Below are 21,132 nucleotides of genomic sequence, written 5' to 3' on the forward strand. Positions count from 1 at the left end.
ACTCATATGTGGTATGTTTCTTTTCCTACACAAAATGACATTTTTAATGTTTTTCCATTAACAGGTAACTATTTTAAAATTAAAACTTACATGAAGTAAAATTCTTTGGATGTCACACTTCAATTTATGTTTTGAAGTGAAAGGATAAACAAAATTACAAGTACTGCATGTACAATATACAAAGAAGGAAAAAATGCAAGCTTATAAGTTAAATGTTAAAAATGCTTCAGGGGTTTCTTATAAAAGAGAAAAATGTTCTTTTTCATCAGTCATCCATATCGTGAAAGAATATTATATCAGAGAAGGGCATCACTGAAGTGGTAGAGAGAAATTCCCCATAAGGCTTCCAAGTGTATGTGTGTGTGTGTGTGTGTGAGAAAGACAGAGAGAGACAGAAAAAGAGAAAGAGACCCAAACTAGCAATCAGCAGCAACCAAGCATTCTAATGTAGATGGCAGGGGCCAATAGTGAAGCGTTTGAAAGCTACTTTGCCCTGTTGTTTCCTTGGTCATGCTTTTAATCCATGGAAACCTCTTGCGAGCTAAGCACCCCACCATGTTGAGCGTTTTGCCACACCTCACCTCCACCAAGATACTGGAAACTACTGCTGGGGTAGAGGAAGTCTGGTCTGTTGTCACTGTGACTCTCGTCGGTAAAAGTGGATTAAAAGTAAGATGTGATTAGAGGGATCTTGGCAATAGCAGAATATTAACAATTTGAAAATTAACAAATCAGATGGTTAATATTAGCACAACATTTGCAATTCTTTTTTTTTGTTAATGTATGATGAAAAGAATATTCAAGGATGCATTTTTTCAGCCAACCATTTCAGGTAATATTTAAACTTATCAGAAGAAAACTCTAAAACATGTAATACCTTGTGCCTGAACTGAAGTATAAGATCTCTTGGAGATAAACCTAAAAAAAAGTATAAAATATTGAAACATAAACATATTTCTAAATAAAAGACATAACATTCAGTTAAATGGAATCATTTGGAAATTCATTCATGTTATTCTTGTCACCATCAGTTTGACTTAAAGTGGTGGCTTTCTCACGGTTAATAAGAAGACAACTAAAAAGAGAAATTTTAATATAGACTTATATGTCAACCTGGTATGTAACCCAGGTTGACATACAGAAACATTGCTAAACAAGTTAATTCACTTGATAACTTGGGCTAATACGGACAGGCTAGGTTGAAATTGATTTTTTTTTTCCCAAATATGGATTGCTTTTGACAATATTTTTAAAGAATACTATTGCTTCAATAAAACAGGCTAAAGTATGTGAAAAGAGAACTATTATGTAAGGGCAGATCAGGATCTTAAAGGGTATATGTATAAGGCGAACATGAAATGTTAGAAGCAAATTAAATGATAAAATGATTCATAAGATCTTACCAATGAGCAAATTCCACCTTAACCAAACTCTGCATTGTTATGAAATCAAATTTTGTGTGTGCGCCACGCTATGCAGTTAGCATAACCACAATACAAACAGTGGCATTGCATGTTTACTAATACTTCATTTACACTTTGAAATAAACCCCCAACCACTTTTCAAATCAGTTCTGGCATTGTGGGAATTTACATGGTCATATTAAATGTTCCACGTCAACATGTCCTTGCTCTGAAGGGAACAGTCAGTTTTAAAACTAGTGTTCCCGAAAATTTATCACTGAAAATGTCATATGCTAATAGTTAAAAGGCCACTATACATTTTTTGATACAAAGCAGTTTGAAGAATAGTAAAAGAATCCGAAAAAGGAGAATGAAAAAATCAGACATCAGCCTTTAGACTAGGTAACACCGCAAGACATTGGAAAAACCACATCAGATAAAAATAATTCTGACTGTGCTCTAACAATTTCATTAAATGTCTTTAACTGGAGTTGGACTGCTATGTGTTGAACACGTCTCTTTTATGAAAGTCAGACAAGCAACAATTTGAAATTGCTTGTGTTTCTATTTGCAAAGACAAATAGAAACACAAGTTCAACAACCATAGCTCTGTAACACAAGAAAAACTGAATCATCATTACATCTGCATACATCTCATAGCTTGACTGCAGCTTCTAAAGTTATTTATGATTTATGGCTACTTCTTCTACTCAAAAATGTTGCCTTTAAAATAAAAATATTTTGTGTTGCACACTCCACTAAAATTATAAAGCTGGCTTTCTCTCCTATTTTAGCATACATCTGATTTTATTCAAGTTGAGCTAATATCTACCCAATGTAACTACCAGAAATGACATTAAGCATTACCAGCCCAACAACACATCTTAACATGCATGTTGTACTAGCAGAAAAGTAACTTAAACAGTTCTCGCTTAGTGATTTTAAAGGAGAAACAGAAACTACTAGTTGAAATACCCAGCATTGTCCAGATCTTTAAAAATATAAATAATCTGACAAACAATGAATACTCACTAATATGCTTGTCTCGTGGTCTTGTATGTATGTTATCATCCAGTTGATGCCCGGAACCGGCCAACTCTATTTAATTTCAAGAGCAACAGGGGCGCGGTGGTGCTCAAACATAAAGAATGCTGGCAGTCACCTCCAGTTCGCCCTCTGGTGGTCGTTCCGAGTGTCAACTGGATGATAACATGCATACAAGACTGTAAGATCACCCCCCACCCTACCTAGAAGGGGATGGGTTAGGGTTGATTTCACCCTACAGTATTTTTAGTCGATCAATGAGAAACTTGTGTACCAAGTTTCATGAAAATCGCTCGAGCGGTTTGGAAGTGATGCTGGAACATACATACATACATACACACACACATACATTAACTTTTATATATATACAGTAGATATAGATATGGGTACCCAGTCTACAAGGATTATATGAAATACAATAAGGGGAAACACTTTCAAATTTTCTAGTAAACAGATGACTGAATAAAACAAACTGAGCAAACTATCAAGAGGTAATAGTCAGGGTAAAGAAGATTCAACCCTAGAATACTCTGTGCAACTAACCATAATCTGTCTTTACGTAAAAATATTTAAAAAATCTTTCCTATGTGTCCTATGCCTAATAATGAAATCCTGATATGAACATTATAAAACTCTTGGTTGATAGCAATTATTTAACTTACCAAGGTAAACCTGAGAACCCTCTAGTAATGTGCCTCCTAATGATCCATTCATATGTTCATAAAGTTCCTGTTAAAGAAAGTCAATGCTTTAATTTTCCTTAATTTAATTTAAAGTTAAATTTAGTAAGTTCTCACATTGACTAAATATGAAGGAATTGACAATCAAAACTGATGAATAGCCTGAAAAATAGGCAACTGTAAAAATAAATAAATAAATAAATAACAGTTCAAACAAATATATACTGTAAAGTCAGTGTACTATTATCAAATATAGTTGGAAACAGAATATAATTAAAATCATCGTGTGGGGTCTTAGATTTCTACATTCAAAATAGAAAACAATTACAAAGACATTTCCATCCATCCATTTTCCAACCCATTGAATCCGAACACAGGGTCACGGGGGTCTGCTGGAGCCAATCCCAGCCAACACAGGGCACAAGGTAGGAACCAATCCCGGGCAGGGCACCAACCCACCGCAGGACACACACACACCCACATCCTCACACCAAGCACACACTAGGGACAACTTAGAATCGCCAATCCACCTAACCTGCATGTCTTTGGACTGTGGGAGGAAACCCACACAGACACGAGGAGAACATGCAAACTCCACGCAGGGAGGACCCAGGAAGCGAACCCGGGTCTCCTAACTGCCAGGCAGCAGCGCTATCACTGCGCCACCCATTACAAAGACATTTATCTTCTGCCAATCATTATAAGCAAAAAGCATACCTTTTCTTTAAAAGCTTCTAAGAGAACACAAATTTGTCAAACAATGGATATCAATCAAAAGAATTAGTGTATTACAAACATGTTGAAAATCAAAAGTGACAAATTTTAGTTCAATCTCTCAGAGAAAAAAAAATCACTAACACACTATAAATGCTTCAATGTTTGACCTCTTCTTTCATTTAGTGGTTATAATGCTATGTGACAACAAAACTAATCAATTTATTTTTTATGCAGTGCTCCTCACTGAAGTACATTCTAATGTTCCTGTATTTAACTTGTATTACTTCAGTCACCAGGTGGAACCTGGAGTTTCAAATAACAAAAAATAGCGTTAAAAAAAAAAAGTGTACAATGTACCTTTGTGTGAAATCCTTTGTGTCTAAATGAGGCATATGGTGGTACTGAAGTGTAAAACATGATGTAAAAAGATAGGTCTTTTCAACAGCAGAATGTCACAATCTAAATAGAAACACCTGCTGCAACAGCAAAATGTACTCTCTGGAAAGAAAAAAAAACTCTAAAAGGGTAATGTTTTTAAAATGTGAGGTAATGCAATCAAATGCAAAAACATGTGCTCTATGCAAACATTGTGCTTAAATACAGTGTTATTGTATTTAGGGAGGTTTTATCCGCTTAACAGGTTACATTCAAACACAGATAACTGTGCTCTACACCAAGGTCTGCTTAATCTATGGAGGTTGTATTTAAACTCAAAGGAATGCACAATGTAAAAAGGACATTCAACAATGAATTATGGGTCTCTATTTGTAAAGGATGCATCTAAATGTATATTTCTGGCATTTTAGATTGTACTTTTATCTTGAGAGCACACTTTGCTTTATGAAAAGGTGTCTTCAGGGCTTCTGTAACTAACTAACTTCATCTTAATAAGTTTAATTACTTTATTGATTATAACCTCTGATTGCAAATTATTAGCTATTACATCTGTCCATTTGTAGCAATCAATTTTTGTCACCAGTCTCATAACACGGAACAAACAGGCCCTAGCCTAATGTTACTCGATTATGTTTACCTCTTTTGTTAGTTGCTTTGGAAAAAAGCATCTCCTAAGCAAATAAATGTAAATAATCTTATGCAGAAAACAGACTATTATAAACTGTATTTATTTTACTATAAGATTTAACCTTTAATAAATTTTCCACGAATTCCTTTTTAATAATGTTCCATTTCATGCTGTGATATATGGCAAATAAAATTACTAGTTAAAGTCATTTTATATAAAAAGTTCCCTAAAAAATATTTATTTTTGTCCAAATGTTGAACAGTGCTTGGAAATACTCTAGGTTCTCAATATGCACCACTTTGCTTGTAATATTAATGCATTAATTGGTAGATATATTTTGAAATTGCTCTGTGGCATATATTTTTATATAAAATGTAAAAATGAAAATTTTAAGTGTTTCAGAAACAACACTGTTGGTGATTAATCCAAGGGCAGTAGGAACACACAACCAAAGTTTTCAGAATCTGAAAGCGTTCTGGTGTAATATAAGTTAGAGAACACCATGTCAAAGCCTGAAATCTGGTGTGTGGGAAGCACTAGGTTATATGTGGCACATTCTGGTAAGAATGAATAACTGTGATCTGCTGAGGCCATTTTGCTTTTTCTCTATAAAGTGCTGTTCCATGTAACTTTTTACTATACTGGTCATAACTAAATGTAAAATGCAAAAAACTCTTAAAGAGTATTGACTGAAAGGATTTTACTTGATTTTACAGATTTTTGTTTACAGTGTCAGAATGTATTGTAAGGAAAAGAAGACAACATAGAAGTGTAATGTCTTATAGTGATAATACAGCATCACAGATATCAATCAATCAATCAATCAATCAATCAACATTTATTTATATAGCACATATTCATACAAAAAATGTAGCTCAAAGTGCTTCACAAAATGAATAGAAAAATAAAAAATAAACATAAGTCAACATTAATTAACATAGAATAAGTAAGGTCCGATGGCCAGGGTGGACAGAAAAAAAAAACTCCAAAGGCTGGAGAAAAAAATAAAATCTGTAGGGGTTCCAGACCACGAGACCGCCCAGTCCCCCCTGGGCAATCTACCTAACATAAGTCAAACAGTCCACTTTGTATTTAGGGTTTTCATGGAAGGACCTGATGATGATGGTCACATAGACTTCTGGCTTTCAGTCCATCAATGTTGATAGACTGAGGGTAAGTCTCATTATTTTATTTGCTTCATGTATGGCACTTTATAAGGAATTAATTTTTTTTTATTTTTATTTTTTTTACATAAGATGTGTGTCAAGGCTACCTCAGGAGAACACACACACAGCACTAATAACCGGGATTTTGGAGAGGAATACATTCAAATACATCTTAATTTATACTCTGCCTGCACCATCGAATGAAGCATTGCTTACCAATGGGCAAAAAGGAGGGTGGAAAGAAATGTACCACCAAAGACGTTCTTGTAGCTCAGAAATGAGCAAATGTTTAGGGTAGGTTGGGTGAAACGTAACAAACCAGGAATGTGGAATGAATATTTAAGAATTTTAACATGTGCGTTATTGGTACTTGTATAACAAAATGCATTGATGTTGACTCTTAAGTATTCTATTCATTGAACAGAATGCGTTAACACAAAGGACGAGATTTTAATATGCAAGGCTCTGTGCACATTTTAACAAAAAGATTTGGATTCATGTTGGTTTTCAATGTTAGTGAATGAAAGGGTTTGATATGAAACACTTTGTAAATACTGTTAAATGTAAATCCAGTACTCTGACATACAAATTAAGACTGTCATCTTACCATCTGAAAGGGACACTGTAGGTCTGGCTTCTGCACTTTTTTCAAAAGATCAATTTATTCTTGTCACACAATGGGAAGTATGGGAATTCTGTGTACAAAGCACTTTGGCTAAAAGGCTCACATTGGGGTAACAGTGTTCGCTTACATCCTCTTTGGTTTAATACAATGAAACATTTCAGTGTTTGAGAACTGAACAGTGTTCAACACATTTTCTTTATGAATGAAAAAGTTTTATTAAAATTATTATGAAAGCAGTATGTTGAAACCAACAGATATTTAAGAAGTCCACAATTTTTAACAAGTACTGTATAGATTTTGGAAATATAATTTACATTTGTAACATGCCAATCTCAGTTACTGGTTGAAAGCTTTACAGACTCATGTGAGAAGTAAATATTTAGCTGATGTCAGATGATGTACAGGGATGTGTGTTTTCCACCATCCGTGTAAATCCATTTCTACAGTTAAATGAATATTTAATCGATGTGCATGGACTCAAAATGACTAAAAGCTATAATTTAAGTCAGATTAAAAATTGAAAATTGGAATATACTCAGGCATTGAATATCTGTGCAGGAATTGTGCCTATTTAAAATCTCACATGATTCAACTTAAAAAGGGGGGAAATCTAGATGTTCTTTCAAGACAAAAAAACAATAGAACAAAACTTCCATTATTATCCCATTATGGGATTATTTTTAATATAAAATACATTATATGTGCATGCATTGTGAGCAAGATTATAAGACCAAGCAATTAAGAGCTGAAATCTTTTTAACTTCATGCATTTGAATAACAGAGTAAGAATACCAAGAATAATTGTTTTTTAATATAGTTCCATACACAGTTTCATTAAAGGAACTGTGGCTTTACACTCTGTCTCTGAATGTAAATATATATAGTGGAATTTGTCTGTTCAACTATCCATCAATTGTCTAACCATTCTGTATGTTTAGGATCACAGGGAACAGATGCATAGCCCCCGCTACACTGGGCATGAGGCATGAACCAACCAACAAAGGGCAGGGCACCTCACTCACACATGTCCAAACTTATAAATATGGGGCCAGTTTACAGTCATCTCAGACAGTGTCAGGTGCAGCTGTAGCAACCAAAAAATGAAGGCAAATTTCAGCTCAACTGGTTATCTCTATAATGTGACAAAATGAGTTGCTCCATATGTTAATTCCAAAATAACACGTATTTACTTTGTGTTTCAGAACTTCCACATTGGCCAGACATTCTTAGGGCCGGTTTATACTTCACGCTCAGAACGCGTACGCGCCCGCATCATGGCTGCCACGCGTTCCCAGCGTTCATTTCACGCATCCTCTGAGCAGGTCCTCAGAAATTAACGCGACGCGTGCGCGAGTTGCAGTACCAGCAATTAGTCGGGGTGTGCTAAAAGTTGGAACGTGACGTCAGAGTCTCTGTTCACTATCTACATGTGACAGAAAGCCTATATGCAGATCCTACAGGGATCGATGTGTGTGCTTCGCTATTTGATGAGTGGTTCGATGTGGTGAAGCAAAATGCCAACATACAGATGCATTCGTGGTGCTTTTATATTCAAGCGTCGCATACACCGATCGTAATGACACGATAGATTTTAAAAGTCTCACATACCATCTTTTGTGCCATCTTTTTTTTTTTGCAACTTCACAACAGCAACGTAATGTATAGCGCTGTATTTGAGCCACTGTGGAAAAAATAAAGGACACGGTAAAAACGTGTACTGTATTTTGTGATTAAAGTGGAAATTTCGGCTTTAATTTTGAAATGTCCACTTTAACCTCGTAGTTTACTTTATCATTAAAGAAGACCATTGTAAACGTTATCCCAGTTTTTAATCGCTACAAGCTTCTTGGACCTGACAGCACCGGCATGCAGCAATAGATCACCACACAGAACAAATTAAATTTATGATATTCCAACTCTCTGCACATTTAGAATCTTTAGATTTATACTTGATATCACTTTCATGATGAAATGCATTAAAGTGTGTATGTTACATTTTACATATTTCGTTTAAATAATGAATACTGTTAATAATTACACACATGGGGGTGACACGGTGGCGGAACGATAGCACTGCTGTCTCGCAGGGAGTTATGTTGCTGGTATTTCCTGCTTATATTTCACTCTGTGCTCCGGTTTACTTCCAAAGATATGCGGAATGTGGATTTGGTGCCGCTAAAATGACGCTAGTGTATGTGTGTGCTTGTATTCACCTTGAGATGAACTGAGGCCTTGTCCAGGGATTGTTTCTCACTTGTGCCCAATACTTGCTGGAATGGACATATCCCTGGATTAATGGATTTAATCAATAAACATCCTTTGTCAGAGCTATTGCTGTAAGGTGTCATCTGAATTTAATAGGTGTTCTAGGCAATTCACAACACAGAGAAGCCGAACATGTTTTCAGCGCGATAATATCTCGCACTGCCATGGTGGATTCCTCCAGATTTACGTAAAGTACGCGCGCAAGTATAAACACTACAACGCTTGTGTAGCAGGAGCGTCCGCTGCATCATTCATCGCGTCGCATGAAGTATAACTCCGGCCTTATAGTTCAGCTCATAATACTTTGAATCATGAGGCAAATCTCTCAAATTATATGATATGTAACACTTTGATTAAAGCACAGAATACTTCATTGCTGAAACCACAATAAACAAACACTAAATTTTCATTAGTGTAAAAGCGAAAATGTGACAAATGTAAAGAAAGCCCACATGACACAAACTTCAACAGTTTGGGACCAAATGTGATGCAGTCTCCATCTGTAATTAACTCCCGGAGATAAGGCCAGTCCAATTCAACAGTTAATTCATTATTAGTACTAAGGCATAAGGAATAACAAGGTCTAAGCACTTACCCAAGGCACTTGAAAGCAGTGTGTTTTAACAGGAATTCTGAAATAATGGATTACTCTTCATTTCCCAAGTTTGAGTTTTAGCAAGATAGCCACTCAATGTGTAAGATACTTAAAAAATTAAAGCTAATGCGCCCTCCATATACTCATGCAGACATACATCTCACAGCACAAACTAACATAAACCTAACAAATTAACTTTCTGACAAATCTGATTTAAAAAGTCAGTTGTTACATCATCTTTAAGCAGCTTGAATAATCCTGTAGTTCACTAATTCATAAAGTTATACTGTAATGATTGTATTATTTAGTATTGATTTTAAGCAGTACTTATTTTTCAGTTACTGAAGAGAAAATGTCATTGAATAAATTTAATATATACATATGGTAGGATAAATAAAGTAGTCAATGATGACATTATGATGATCACATTATTCTAAATATGAAATCCCATCAGGCTCATAGCACCTCCTCACCCCCGCAATTTGTTATTCCCACAAATTAAAGTCAGGGCCTGATACTGCAGCACTAAATTGGTATAATTAATATATTGACACATATTAAAAAATAATAACACAATCTACCACAAGGCTAATGGAAATTCTCATTCCAATTCTTATTTTTAAATATTTATATATATTTAAAATTTTATATTTTAACTGTTAATCTGAAATGTTTCATTCTTATAGGACTGCACAAAACAAAACATTAATTTCTAACAATAGTTCTACTAGCAAATAAAAAAAATATTTAAAAAAAATGCACAGACTAAACTAAACATCTGCTAATCTACAAATAACTGCCTGATAAAGTAGACTTAAACCATTGAGAGGAATAATAAATAAAAGGTCAATAGGACACATCAAAATAATGCTTATTTTAATAAACATTACCTTTTTGTTGCCTCCATGTTTTTGTAATATCTAAAACAGTATTCTCATTCACTAGTTTTACTTTCTACTTGCGTGTTCTGCTGAGGGTCATAGCAGTAATATGCAGAGGTGGACAGATAGGAACTCTCTTCTCATTCAGAAAATGATGTTCAGTGTTTCCCAGGCCAGCAAAGAGTTATAATGACCTCAAATATGTCTTAGGCCAGCTCCAAGATATTCTCCAAGTAGGTGGTGTCTGGTAAACTTTGGAAGGTGGTGCCAACTGGAGATTTTAACTAAATGTTCAAACTACTTCTGCTGCATTATTTTAACATGAAGAAGCAGTGGTTCAATTTTAAGGTCCTCCAGTAGGTGTCAAACGCCATCTCCCTATCACAGACAATGAGCCTACCAACTCCGTGTAGCAATAAGTTACTAACCAATGTTGATGACCTTTACCAAAGGACTTGTCTCCCATTTTACTACAAAGGCCTGAAACAATATTTGTAAAACTGGCACTGCTGCACAAATGTTTTGGTCAGTTCCATGGTCATCTCTACTGTAAACTATGAACAGGATCAGGTACTTGAAATTGCCAACTAGGTGCAGTTGTTCCACTATAAACTGCAGGCAGCAAGCCACTATTTTCCACTACCTCAGATCTGGAAGTGTTAATTCTCTTCCTGACAGCATTACACTCAATTACAAATTGCTACAATAAGGTATCAGGAAAATTGCATTTTTATATTTTTCAAAATGAATAATTTTTAAGTCTTGACCTTAAAGTATTCAATGACATCTCTATAATTACTGACTCAGGTGGAGCTGCGGTCATTGTCCTCCTGGATCTGGCTGCTGCCTTTGACACTATTGACCACGAGATATTGCTGTTGCGGCTTGAACATCTTGTTGGGCTTAAAGGGGCTTCCCTTAACTGCTTCAGGTCATATCTAACTGGTAGACACTTTTCAGTGACTTTAAATTTCTCTTTTTCGTCTACTGCTCCTCAAGTCCGCAATCTACAGTAGGTGTTATCTTTGACAGTAACCTCTCTTTTGAGAAACAAGTTAATTCTGTAGTCAAGAGTTGCTTTTTCCAACTTCGTCTATTAGGTAAGATCAAGCCTTTTTTATCTTCTAGGGATCATGAGAAAGCTGCTCATGCTTTTATCTTTTCTCACTTTGATTACTGCATCTCGCTGTATTCTGGGATTAGCAAATCCCTGGTACACAGGTTACAGTTGGTCCAGAATGCTGTCGCTCGCTTTCTGGTTGGGGCAAGAAAGTATGACTCAGTTTCTCCAATATTAGCTTCTTTACACTGGCTGCCTGTCAGTTTTCGAATTGATTTTAAATCTTGTTGTTAGTTTTTAAACCTTTACATGGGCTTGCTCCTGCATATTTATCCAAATTATGTGTTTTACACCAGCCATCCAGAGTGCTTAGATCTTCTGATCAGTTGTTTCTTGTTGTCCCTCGTACCAAGCGTAAAACTAAGGGGGACAGGGCTTTTGCAGCTGCTGCTTCTCGCCTGTTGAACTCTTTACCTCATTACATAAACGAGTCGTCTACAATTGAACTGTTCAAAACAAGATTAAAGACTCGTTTCTATTCACTTGCATTCCGTGACCTTCAGTAATACTGATGGTTTCCTCACTGTCATCATGTAACATTACTTCTATTTATTATTTATTTTATTTATGTTTCATTTATTTTATTTCTATTTATTTTATTCATGTTAATTGTATGCTTTTCTTTAATTCTATTATTGTAAACCACTTTGGCCACAGCATTCCGATGTTGTTTTAAATGTGCTATATAAATAAAGTTGACATTGACCTTGATTTTTGGCTGTGAAAAATTTAAAATGAACAAGAAAGAACACACAGGCCAAATCCAACCTCCAGCCTACATCGTTTTGTCCCAATAAATGCTTGCACTGTAAACTCAGGGACCAAATGACATGCAGAAACTATGCAGGAAACTCACACTCTGCCTTCACCTTTGTAAGATATTACATAGTAGACATTAATCTTTTTTTTCCAAGTAGGCCCCCAAGCCCATGCACGTGTAAGTATCAGACTTTCATGTTAAACTTAAACCTTTATGTAAGGACAAAATATGTCATGGCTGGGATAGAATTTGAAAGATTGCACCCAGAACTGAAGTTCATCCAATGGATGAGGTCTCTGTTCCAAAGTCCTGGAAAAAGATTTCCCAGGGAAGCCAGATATGAACTCAGCAGCAATAGGCTACAAATCAGGAATTAGGTTCTGATGTGAAGACAATCTAATATAGTGTATATATAATCACTATACATCCTGGTGACAGTGATTCTGAAAGAAAGCTATTGGACTGTGAAAAGACAATGGTCTAAGTTGCAAATTTTACAAACAGTAAGAGCATGCTACTTTCATACAGATAGCAATCCTGCACGAATGCAAACCTGAGTCATAAGCAGTAAAAGATGACAATGTCACAATTCTACCTTCATTGAGTTTGTATGTGAGACTTTGAATTTATTCTCATTGTTCAAGGCCACAAATAAAAAGCTGGGCTGAAAAAGGACTGCAATTTGCTTTTAAATATGGTCTTTGGTTTGACTGTACAAGTTGGACAGCATGTGCAAGCCACCTAATGTATTTTCAAGTTTCTGAAATAATGTAAAATGAAAACGTGGAAATAATAATAAAAAGCCTTGACATTTTAAAGTACATTCTATATCAACAGAACAATGAAGTAATCTATTTAAACAAGTCTTATAATACAGAAGAAAAAATGACATTCATTTTTTTCTTTTAACTTTTAGTTGCCACTGTAGATATTATCTCTTTCATTCTTCTCAACAAAATAAGCAGACATTTCTTTAAGTATGATTTTACTTCTGTAAGATCCATCTTGAATTGTCTACAAGAAGATTCATCTTTATGCATCAAAAACACCTTATATTTTATATTCCCTTTCATCCATCAGTTATGGTTTGGAATTATAACAGTAACAGAAATTCCACATTCAAGTTATATTCTACTAAGCAGGGAATAAAATGCAGTCTATGTCTACGTGATAAGAGGTCTATGGTGAAAATAAATGTGCTTGAGTGTAAAGTTAGAGACCACTCCTAAGAACAATGCAGAGGAGTAGGAGTGGCCCTGTTGTACATCGTCTCCAAATTGATCTACATATTGAATTGCCTTAAGAAGTGGTCAACTTAAAAGTCGGTCGCCTTAAAAGGCGGGTCAGCCTAGTTCATAAAGAAAACCTGTGTGTGTATAACATAAAGAAAATACTGCAAATGGATGCCTAACAGTACACCAACTGTACTCCAACTATTATAGTAATTGTGCAGATTCTTACCTTCAAAATAGAAATTTGTGAAAAATCTTTTTCTTCAAAATAAGCATGTGTAATAAGCTGTAATTTTGCTTGTAGCAGTCCATATAATGGCTGTAAAATATATATATATATTTTTTTTTAACACATCTATCATGGCATACTAGATATAAAAATGTTACACAGTTTTGTTAAAATATGAGAATAAAGTACATTAAAGAAACACTTAAAGAAATTCATCAAAATCATTTTCTTTCCTTTGATAATAAAGTTTAATTTATGTTCATTACTATGAATTGACTTCAACTGTAAATTTTAAACACATTACAATTATTGTTAAAAAATATATTTTAAAAAATTCACTCTAAAATTGCTGTTCATACAATGAAAACTGAATGTATTGTAAATATTAACATGAGAGCACTGGAATAATTTCATTATGAAAATCTATTAATTTACATACTGTTAAACAATTAGAAATTTCACTTTGACTGTAACCTCTAACACTGGTACAATGTTACAATGCAGGTAATATGGCATAGTGGCTGAGGCTTTGGAATTTGGACTTCAAATCCTGAGGTTGTGGGGTTAAAATTTTGCTACTGACACTGTGTGACCATGAGTAACGCATTTCCTCAACCTGTGCTTCAATTGGAAAAACAACAGAAAAGTAACTAATTGCATCTCAAATGCTGTAAGAGACCTCAGATAAAGGTGCCAAATAAGTAAACAATATAATGCACCTTCTTAGAAACCAGTGACTTTTTATATGACCTAGCCTAGAATGGGATTAATCTAATTTCAGGTGAAAACAAGTTGTTAATTATGCAAATATGCAAACATGTATAAACCATGTGTAAAAAGTAAAAACAACCCATTAGCATTGAGACTGTTTTGTAGTAATAACTTTGATAAAACCCTTCTGCGTGGGTTATGTCTCAAACTGAGAGAATTATGGCCCACTGGGGTGTTAGTTGTTTTGGAAATCACCTGATAATCTATCTCAAATTGATGAATTGCAACAATTGTTTTTTCTGAGGTGATGCCACTTGTTCTTGGTGTTTGCACACAATTAAAGGCTCTAAATTGAACTGCTAACAGTTCTGCATTTATAACGAGGTGGTGGACTGTCCAAGCATCAACTAATCAGGTATACTTGATTTATCAGTTTTAAAATGATATGGAAGCAGTAAGAGTATACATCTTCCACACGTGGATTTTGCATTATTGAATAAACAATGACTGACTAAAATCTTTTTATTTGTTACTTGTTAAGTTATTGAATTTTGGATTTTGTAAGCAGTACCTAATTGTGAGATCCTGCTATGTAAAACCAGAGAATAGAAAGAACATGTGCTTACATCTCTATATAATCATCACAGATGCTGTAAGCAAATTTTCATTGTATACTTTACTATGCATTTTTTGTAAAGCAATAACTGAAACAGCAAAATCACTACGTGAAATAAACAGTGATCAACTGCACTCTGTGGGTACAAAAAAACCTTTTTTTTAAAGCTGACTAATATGGGTGTGTGCATATTTCACTTGTTCAGCCTTAAACCTCAATATGAAATATATTTAGAAGTGATCACTCAGATCTAGGCAAACAGTAAGATTCTTCTGCTTGAGTGAAATTTAAAAAAATATGATAATGAAGCATACCAGCTTGCTAAGTACACAGACACTCTTCTGTACGGTTTCTCTTGTCACATCAGCTTGACGAACTTTAAGTGCCTAAAATACACAAAATAATGCAATAAAGTTTTAATGGTTTAAGAGGAAACACACACAAAATCAACCAATTTATTTCAAAGCCCTTTCTGCAAATTTAAAATCCCTTGAAGTATGTTTTAATTACTTTTAAATACATTATTCCCTGTCCATCCACTTTAAACTCTGGTTTCCATGTTTGGCTTATAGACGTGCTGCTCTTACTAGTAATTTTTTACTATTTAAATAATTATGGCTTTGGCACCATTCCCAGGGCTGGTTACTATCTTGTACCAAATGTTGCAAAGACAGGTTTCCCACACCCCTTAATTAGATTATGCAGGGATGTTATTTTATAAATACATTTCTCTGTTTGCTATTGTAGAGAGGAAGTGTATCTACCAAAGCTTATTTGCTTTCAATACATCTATACATAACTTATGATGAAAAGTTTTTCACAGTAACAGCACTGCATTATAATCTCTAAAACTAAATTGGATTCAGGAATAACCAAAAACAGACATGCATTCAAATACTAATTACATAAATAATTCTGAATGGAACAGAAATTTGACAATGAAAAACTGCTTAATAAAAGAAGTTCAGAAAATCTGAACTCAAGAACAGATAATGCAGGATCTGAAGCAATAAATGTAAACAGAATTTACATAGATAGTTAAATAGTTTCCTAATACATGGAAACATTAAGAACTGGAGTTTTAACATAAGCTTAAAAAATGCTTATTGAACTGGTAAAAAAGGATTACCAGACCAGACCTCTTTCCAAATACAGAACACCACCAAAACTTTACAGATACAACAAAAAAGTTTGCTAAACCGAATACATAATGGAGAGAAATTAAAGACAGAAACAATAAAACCATTACAAGATAAACAAAAGAAAGGAAATCTAACTTTCCAGTTGAACCTAACAAATAATGTCTGGTACTTTAACTGTCTCCAAAAAGCGAAGACATTTGTATTTTGGCCTACATTCTCCTCTCTTTCTCGTGCACTCTCTCTCAACATAATAGGTTCAACTCTCTTCTTTACTGTGTGTTTATAGCAGACATGGAAAAAATTAGCCTTTAAACTTCATACCAAGAATACTTATGGGTCAACCTACAGGGCCACAAAGTCAGAGCACTTTGGTGTTTTCATAGTTGCTTAGCATGCGCTAAGTTGCCTACTCTCTGCCATCACAAGGAAGCCAAGAGTTCCTGGCTGACCTGTATTTCTTCAGTTTAGCATCGCTGGGCACTCAGATTCAATCTGGGGTCCTCTAGTGTCTACGTCCATGGCAGTACTTAATGATACAGGCACTATTTACAGAGTTCAGTGAAACCATCTTGAAATGCACATTCTTGTGGGTTCCTTTCTGCAGATGAAGTGTTCATAAAGGTGAGTAACTTTTTTTAATAGAATGGAATTTGGACCTTGTAATGATCCATAGAGAAGTGCAAGGTCTAGTATCAACTTCTATTTAAGCCCTGATCATGAAACGTCATTGATTTCAGGGTTTGACTGACGATTTTTTCCGCCATTGGGGGAAAACATGGTTGGCTGAATTGGATACAATACCTGCTCCTTAAACACAGCCCATCTCTCCTACTGGCAGTCCTGGCAGTAGTGCAACAAATTGAATTGAACTTCAGCGCAGGTGTTATTGGGGGACAAAGCTTGTCGACTATATTTCAGTACTTAAGAGTGCACTGACACCCATTGCTTCGCGGGAGTATCCAGTCCTCCAAAACCTTTGATCATTGATTGCTCCTTTCCAAGCAGCAACTGATGTCATGGGATACCCCAGTCCCCAGAGATCGCCAATCGAGCGTCTAAGCTTCATCAGGGTAACATTTATTAGATTACTAGCCATGTGCGCCCAACGATGTTGCGCGTGTTAAAGTTGTCTGTAAAGGGCTCCCTGTTTAAACGTAGCTGCCAGTCGTGAACTGGGCCCTTCGTTGCACAGCATTATGATTTTTTATAAGGGAAACAAAATTACAAAAGAAAACCCTTGGATATTGATTCGATAGGAACGGCCTATTTAGAATCACTGTCCGAATCGTAATTATGTGGTGGTGTAGGAGCATTTCTGCTTCTGTCCGTTCACAGTCCGTCTCGTTTTCATGACGCTGTTGTTTCCTCTCACGATCTTTTCTCAACCTTTCTCTAACCTTGCAGGTTGCTTTGTGGCAATCCAAAGAGTAAGGCAATATACACAGAGCAATGGTTATAAAAGGGGGACACATAGGTATCCAGGCTCTTTAAAACATAAATAGGGATCACTTCACTGATGTGAGCAAGCCATAGTACAACTGTGAGACGTGCAGCACTCGCCGGCTACAACGTAACAAAAATAATTTCCGGAACGTGCTGTTACGTTGTCATTCATTTTACCCACTGTCTTTCTTTCATTCATATGTTACGTAGGCACGTACCTTTTATCTTCAGCAATCTCATTCTCTAACCAGGCCTCAGGAGCTAACCAGCGTAACACTGTCCACCACCCCTTTCGTTATTCCGGCACATTGTTGAAATCCGTGAGTAACAACAATGTACTAAACTGGAAGGTGGTTTACGCATGCGTGGAATTTGCGGACAAACAAAGATCAAGATCTAAATGAAGATCTCTTTGGTTAATTTAGCGCAACAATTTGTTTAGTTGAATGTCTGTGTTTTGAGGTGTGACTGGCGTACTACAGTCTTCAGTAGTATAAGCCTGGAGGAGATTCTTAATGCAATGCCTATGTTTTAGCTGTCTCTCTCTACTGCCACCTAGTGCTTCTTCTTCTAATTCATTCACGGACAAAGATCAAGATCCAAATGAAGATTATATATAGAGATTGAGATTTATAAAGGTAAATTGCTCAAATTATATTTAAATTTTATGCACTGAGTTAAAAGTTTATTTTTTTTTAGTTCAATTTGTTCACCTGCAGTACTGTATTTGGTTCAGTTTGTGGTTCAAAAATTAAAAATTTGATTTCTTCATTTTCAAATGTGATACTTTTATATGGGTGCGAATATAAATCAAACATTTTAGAAAATGTTGGGAACACTGCTCAATACAGTCAATACGATGTGATTTAAAATAGGAATAGCTCTTATTTCAAGCAGTAAAAGAAGAAAAGGTTTACCATGGATTTTTTTTGTTATTTTGTGTTCAGAAAAACTGTATTAAAGATTTAAACACTAAAAGTTAAGAAACTATATCAAACTAGGGGGTTCGTGTTGTGAAGAGCAAAGCACCCCAAGGAGACACGGTCACTTCTCCGAAACGCCCTCTTAAACAGTGATACAATGGAAAACAAATACAGTTTTTTTTTTTTTTACCTCCTTTTCGCTTGATCAGCTGCTGGATTGCTGTTGCTGCTGCTGTGCCGCGTGATCTATATCTCGCGCGGCGCTTCAAACATTTAAAAGCCAATACAGCAGCTGTCCTACTCTGTCTTTTATTTCCAGCCCCAGGTGTGGTTAAATCTCTTGGCACAAAGTCTTATCACACGGGACGTGAGCTCTTGATATTTTTTTAGTTTATAATTTAAAAACGGAATGAGAATCTGAAAATCTAACAACATCACATTAAAGTTTGACAAACTTTGAAAATAATGGTACCAAACATATATATGTAGGTTTTACAATAAGCCCAATTTAAAGTGTGACAAAAAAGTGACATAAAAACGTCACATAAAATCATTGCACAAAATCGTTACACTTCTAGGCTTAGGATTTTATATATATGTGTGTAGATAAAGCTACTATTCATCTGACATTTTTGCCATTTTTATATTGACAGTCTTTTATTGGTATTTAAAAGCTTAATATAAATGATTATTGAAACAGACTTAATCAAATTTTGAAGGAATTTATTATGTAGCTTTCTGGTAACCAATTCACTGACTTCTACAGCTAATTGAGCATTAGGCATCAAAAAGCAGATTAAAAGAGAGACAGAAGGAATAGTTAAAACATGTAAGTAATTACTTTCGTTACCAACCTTAGCTTCAATCTGCCTATAGCAAGATACACCATATACAGTTTTTCGTTCACCACATCTGGGAGGCAAATGGAAAAAGACGGTGTCTAAGAAATAAAGTTAAAAAGAAATATTAAGGAAATACTCAAAAAGTATTTCACATAGCAATATATTTATACAGTATATGCTGCATTTGTTCTACCTGCAAGCTTCTACAGATGCCTTTCCTGTCACTTGGCATCATGTTTATCTCATGAACAAAAATATTATTTCTTCTCTAACCATAAGCTCATAAATCAAATATAGAAAATGATCCATATTTTATAGTGTATTCATTATGCAGTACTTTGTACAGTGATATTTATCTTTTCCTGTATCAAATAATGAGCCTGGCTAACATATACGTAACTATTTTGTACGTTTAGGACAAGCTACAAATCAAAATTATTCCACCCATCAATTTTCAGAAACTCCTTCTGCTATAGGTTTATGGATTGCTTTTTTTTAGTCATCTTTTATGATCAAAGATCAATGCATATAACATGTATGGGAAACCTCAGTACAAAATTCACAACAACAGAGTTTAAACATGCAAATTACACAGATAATTTCTGGATTAGGTTTAAAAAACGTTTATTTAAATATTATTTTAATTAACAAATTTCAAAAGGAGAAAATCCAGATAAAGCAGCGTGATAAATCAGAAGACAGAACCATAATAATCTAAGGTTGAAATCCTCATTTTTCTTAATTTTTCTTAATCAAGTTAATTTGCTACATAATAAAAATCAGCAGTTTAAACCTTTGAAGAAACAATTTGGATATTATTAGCAAGCAGGTAAATGGGTATTCAACATCTGTGAGAATTCCCGTTGGCAGTAAGAAAAGGTAGTTGAAAGAAAACATGCACTTTATTCATAGGCAACAGTTCAGGAAGCAGGCAGAAGAAGAATACTGTATACATAAATATATATTTAGTTGTATATACAAATAAATATATGTGTATATATAAATAAATCTATATACAAATATATATATATACACACACATATATATATATACATATACATATACACAAGTTTATTACATAGAAAATCACCCGAAAGATCCCGGACCATTGAGAAGTGTGCAAACTGACGACATGAAGATTCGTCTTTGCACTGAACTGGAATCGTCCCCACATAAATCAAAGTCATCCAGACGATTTGGATCTGCATAATTAGATCTGGACCACCCTGTTTGTGTGTTTATATATATATATATATATATATATATATATATATATATATATATATATATATATATATATATATATATATATATATATATATATACACACACACACACACACAGGGGCACGCAAAAGTTTGGGCAACCTTGTTTAAAATGTCTGTTACTGTGAATTAGTTAAGTTAGCAGAAGACAAGTAAGTTAAACTGTTTATTAGAAAGAAAGAAAGAAAGAAAGAAAGAAAGAAAGAAAAGCCACCTGTGATAAAGGGCTGTCTTACTGTAGGTATAGGGAAGAGCAATGAAGCTGCAAAAAGAAAAAGCTGTAAAGAAAACTGCATAAATCTGAAGGAAAGGTGTAAGTGATGTGAAAAGAGGGTGACCACAGGGAAGAAAAATGAGGGCTACAAATGTAAAAACAAATGACCATAAAAGTACAGAAAGATCTGCACAAAATGACATTTTCGTATTTTGCTCCTTTCCTCACTCACAGT

General features: G+C 34.8%; 1 protein-coding gene across 1 annotated transcript in view; it reads right to left on the minus strand.

Annotated features, from left to right (window-relative positions):
• avl9 (AVL9 homolog (S. cerevisiase)) overlaps window positions 1–21,132 on the minus strand; it is a 131,466-nt gene that overhangs the window by 84,916 nt on the left and 25,418 nt on the right. The window contains exons 3-7 of the mRNA XM_039753168.1: window positions 19,431–19,516; window positions 15,383–15,454; window positions 13,742–13,831; window positions 3,110–3,176; window positions 878–918 (exon numbers count right to left, since the gene is read on the minus strand). Of these exons, the coding sequence (XP_039609102.1) occupies window positions 878–918; window positions 3,110–3,176; window positions 13,742–13,831; window positions 15,383–15,454; window positions 19,431–19,516 (356 nt within the window). The remainder of the gene's footprint in view (window positions 1–877; window positions 919–3,109; window positions 3,177–13,741; window positions 13,832–15,382; window positions 15,455–19,430; window positions 19,517–21,132) is intronic.

The sequence above is a fragment of the Polypterus senegalus genome, chromosome 5 (assembly GCF_016835505.1).
Source record: "Polypterus senegalus isolate Bchr_013 chromosome 5, ASM1683550v1, whole genome shotgun sequence".
In the NCBI taxonomy this organism is placed as follows: domain Eukaryota; kingdom Metazoa; phylum Chordata; class Cladistia; order Polypteriformes; family Polypteridae; genus Polypterus; species Polypterus senegalus.